General features: G+C 33.5%; 1 protein-coding gene across 1 annotated transcript in view; it reads left to right on the top strand.

Annotated features, from left to right (window-relative positions):
- The window catches only part of LOC117108641, a 26,025-nt gene that overhangs the window by 16,270 nt on the left and 7,717 nt on the right, over positions 1 to 2,038 (top strand). The window contains exons 20-22 of the mRNA XM_033250733.1: positions 119 to 136; positions 1,269 to 1,286; positions 1,609 to 1,727. Of these exons, the coding sequence (XP_033106624.1) occupies positions 119 to 136; positions 1,269 to 1,286; positions 1,609 to 1,727 (155 nt within the window). The remainder of the gene's footprint in view (positions 1 to 118; positions 137 to 1,268; positions 1,287 to 1,608; positions 1,728 to 2,038) is intronic.

The following is a 2,038-nucleotide window of genomic DNA, read 5'->3' as shown; positions in this document are numbered from 1 at the left end:
GTGTATGTGTGTGTGTGTGTGTGTGTGTGTGGAGGGGGGGTGGGTGTGTGTGTTTATAGAAACCAACATATTTTATTTATATAAATAAGATAAAATGATGTTTTATTTCATATTTCAGAATCAAGTAATTCTAATGGTAAGACTATAACGTATTTTACTTTTGATTTTAGCAAATCCATAATAGACCTAATATATATAGTAACAGTGAGGTTTTGCAAGCTTACAAAAACGAATACTGTTACGTCATCATTTTAGTCAATTAATTATATACAGTAGCATATATGTCACAACAATGAACGATCCATGACTTTTAAAATGAATCAACGATCACATTCAGATCATATCGTCGCTCACATCACGAACTAACACAATCAAAGTAGATTGTGTTAGTTCGTGAAATCACAGTAGCGCGTCAAAACGAGCGCGTATTGGTTGTCAAGCAATTTTGTATTCTTTACCACACAAAAAGTCCTTAACGACAGCGTATTTTGACGCGCTTTTTTTATTTCACGAACTATATAATAATGTTTTAGGCATAAATGACGATAATGAAAGTGACGTATTCGTATTCTATACCGTTTTCGTAAGGTTGCAAAATATCCCTAATTGTAATAGTACTGTAGTAGTAAACATTCTTTATGAGATGTTATTGTTTTAGCTGTACTTTTCAGTTCCTTACTTCTTACTAATTACACTAGAACGTTTTACTTTAAAGTACATGATTGTCAAGTATTGGTGTCGAAATGGAAAAATCATGCAAGTAGTCAAATTATTTTAGAAAAAAAGTATAGGCTTTTAGCATCACATATTTAAATATAAAGATGCATTAAAAATATTCCAAATTGGTTTCCAAAAAAAGTAAAGTTAGTATATAGGTATAAAACGCTTACGTTTATAAGTTGGATATTCCTACATCATCAGGGGCGGACCCAGTAGGGGCGCCCCAGATCAGTTGTATTTGCCTATGGTCTAGAGCAATATTTTGACGTTTCAACGGTCCTCAAATCCACACCTGATTACGGATCATCACCAACATTTAATCATCTCGTCCTTGGGTTATACCTACCGTTCCTGTAAATTTCATTTATATCTGTACAACGGTTTTTGAGATATTTTGAACACACACTCACGCGAAAACACACTAACAAACTTAATAATTAAAAAAAATGAAAAATAAAAATAATAATGGTATAATAGTATTAAAAGTATATGTATTATACCAAGTTCATTATATTCTGTCATTAATTTTTTTTATATATATATTTCAGGGGCAATTCACGTTCCAGGTAAGACCAATCGAAGTTTATATGTTAAATTAGAAATAGACCTTCCCATATAAGCCCCGGCGCTTGTGTATAACAAAATAACGGCTTGTACATACGCAAACACGCAGCGTTTGTGGAACAACGCGTTTGTTTGTGGAACAAACTTGTATTAATGGCCTATTCTGGTTGGTCACTTGTTAGGTCTGATTGACCGAAAATGTCAAATTTAGTCATCTTCATTTATCTCTATACCAATAAATGTTCCTTTTTTTTCACTCATCGCTGCTATACATATGTGTTACTGTATAGCATTACTGCAACACAATTTTTTTGTTACTTTCAGCAATTGGTGGATGTGGACCTCCGGGTCAAAGGCCAACTAATTGGTACTTCGATTCACTTCAATCCGAGAACTACCCAGGACCTTATGCCAACTATGACGATTGTCGGTGGAAAATCGATGTTAGTTGTTACGATAAATATCAAGCAATGACAAATAAAAACTACACTATGAAAATTTGAATTAAGATTATTACTAATAATATATTTGTTTCAGTACTAGTATAGCATGTGGCACAAAGCGTCGCTCACATCACGAACTAACACAATCAAAGTAGATTGTGTTAGTTCGTGAAATCACAGTAGCGCGTCAAAACGAGAGCGTATTGGTTGTCAAGCAATTTTGTATTCTTTACCACACAAAAAGTCCTTAACGACAACAGCGCGTATTTTGACGCGCTTTTTTTATTTCACGAACTAACACAATTGAATTT

This window comes from Anneissia japonica, unplaced genomic scaffold (assembly GCF_011630105.1).
Source record: "Anneissia japonica isolate Jap-2015-1 unplaced genomic scaffold, ASM1163010v1 scaffold1587_len1432017_cov164, whole genome shotgun sequence".
Classification (NCBI taxonomy): domain Eukaryota; kingdom Metazoa; phylum Echinodermata; class Crinoidea; order Comatulida; family Comatulidae; genus Anneissia; species Anneissia japonica.
Note: the sequence above shows the minus strand (reverse complement) of the source record. Positions and strands in the feature narration are given on the sequence as shown.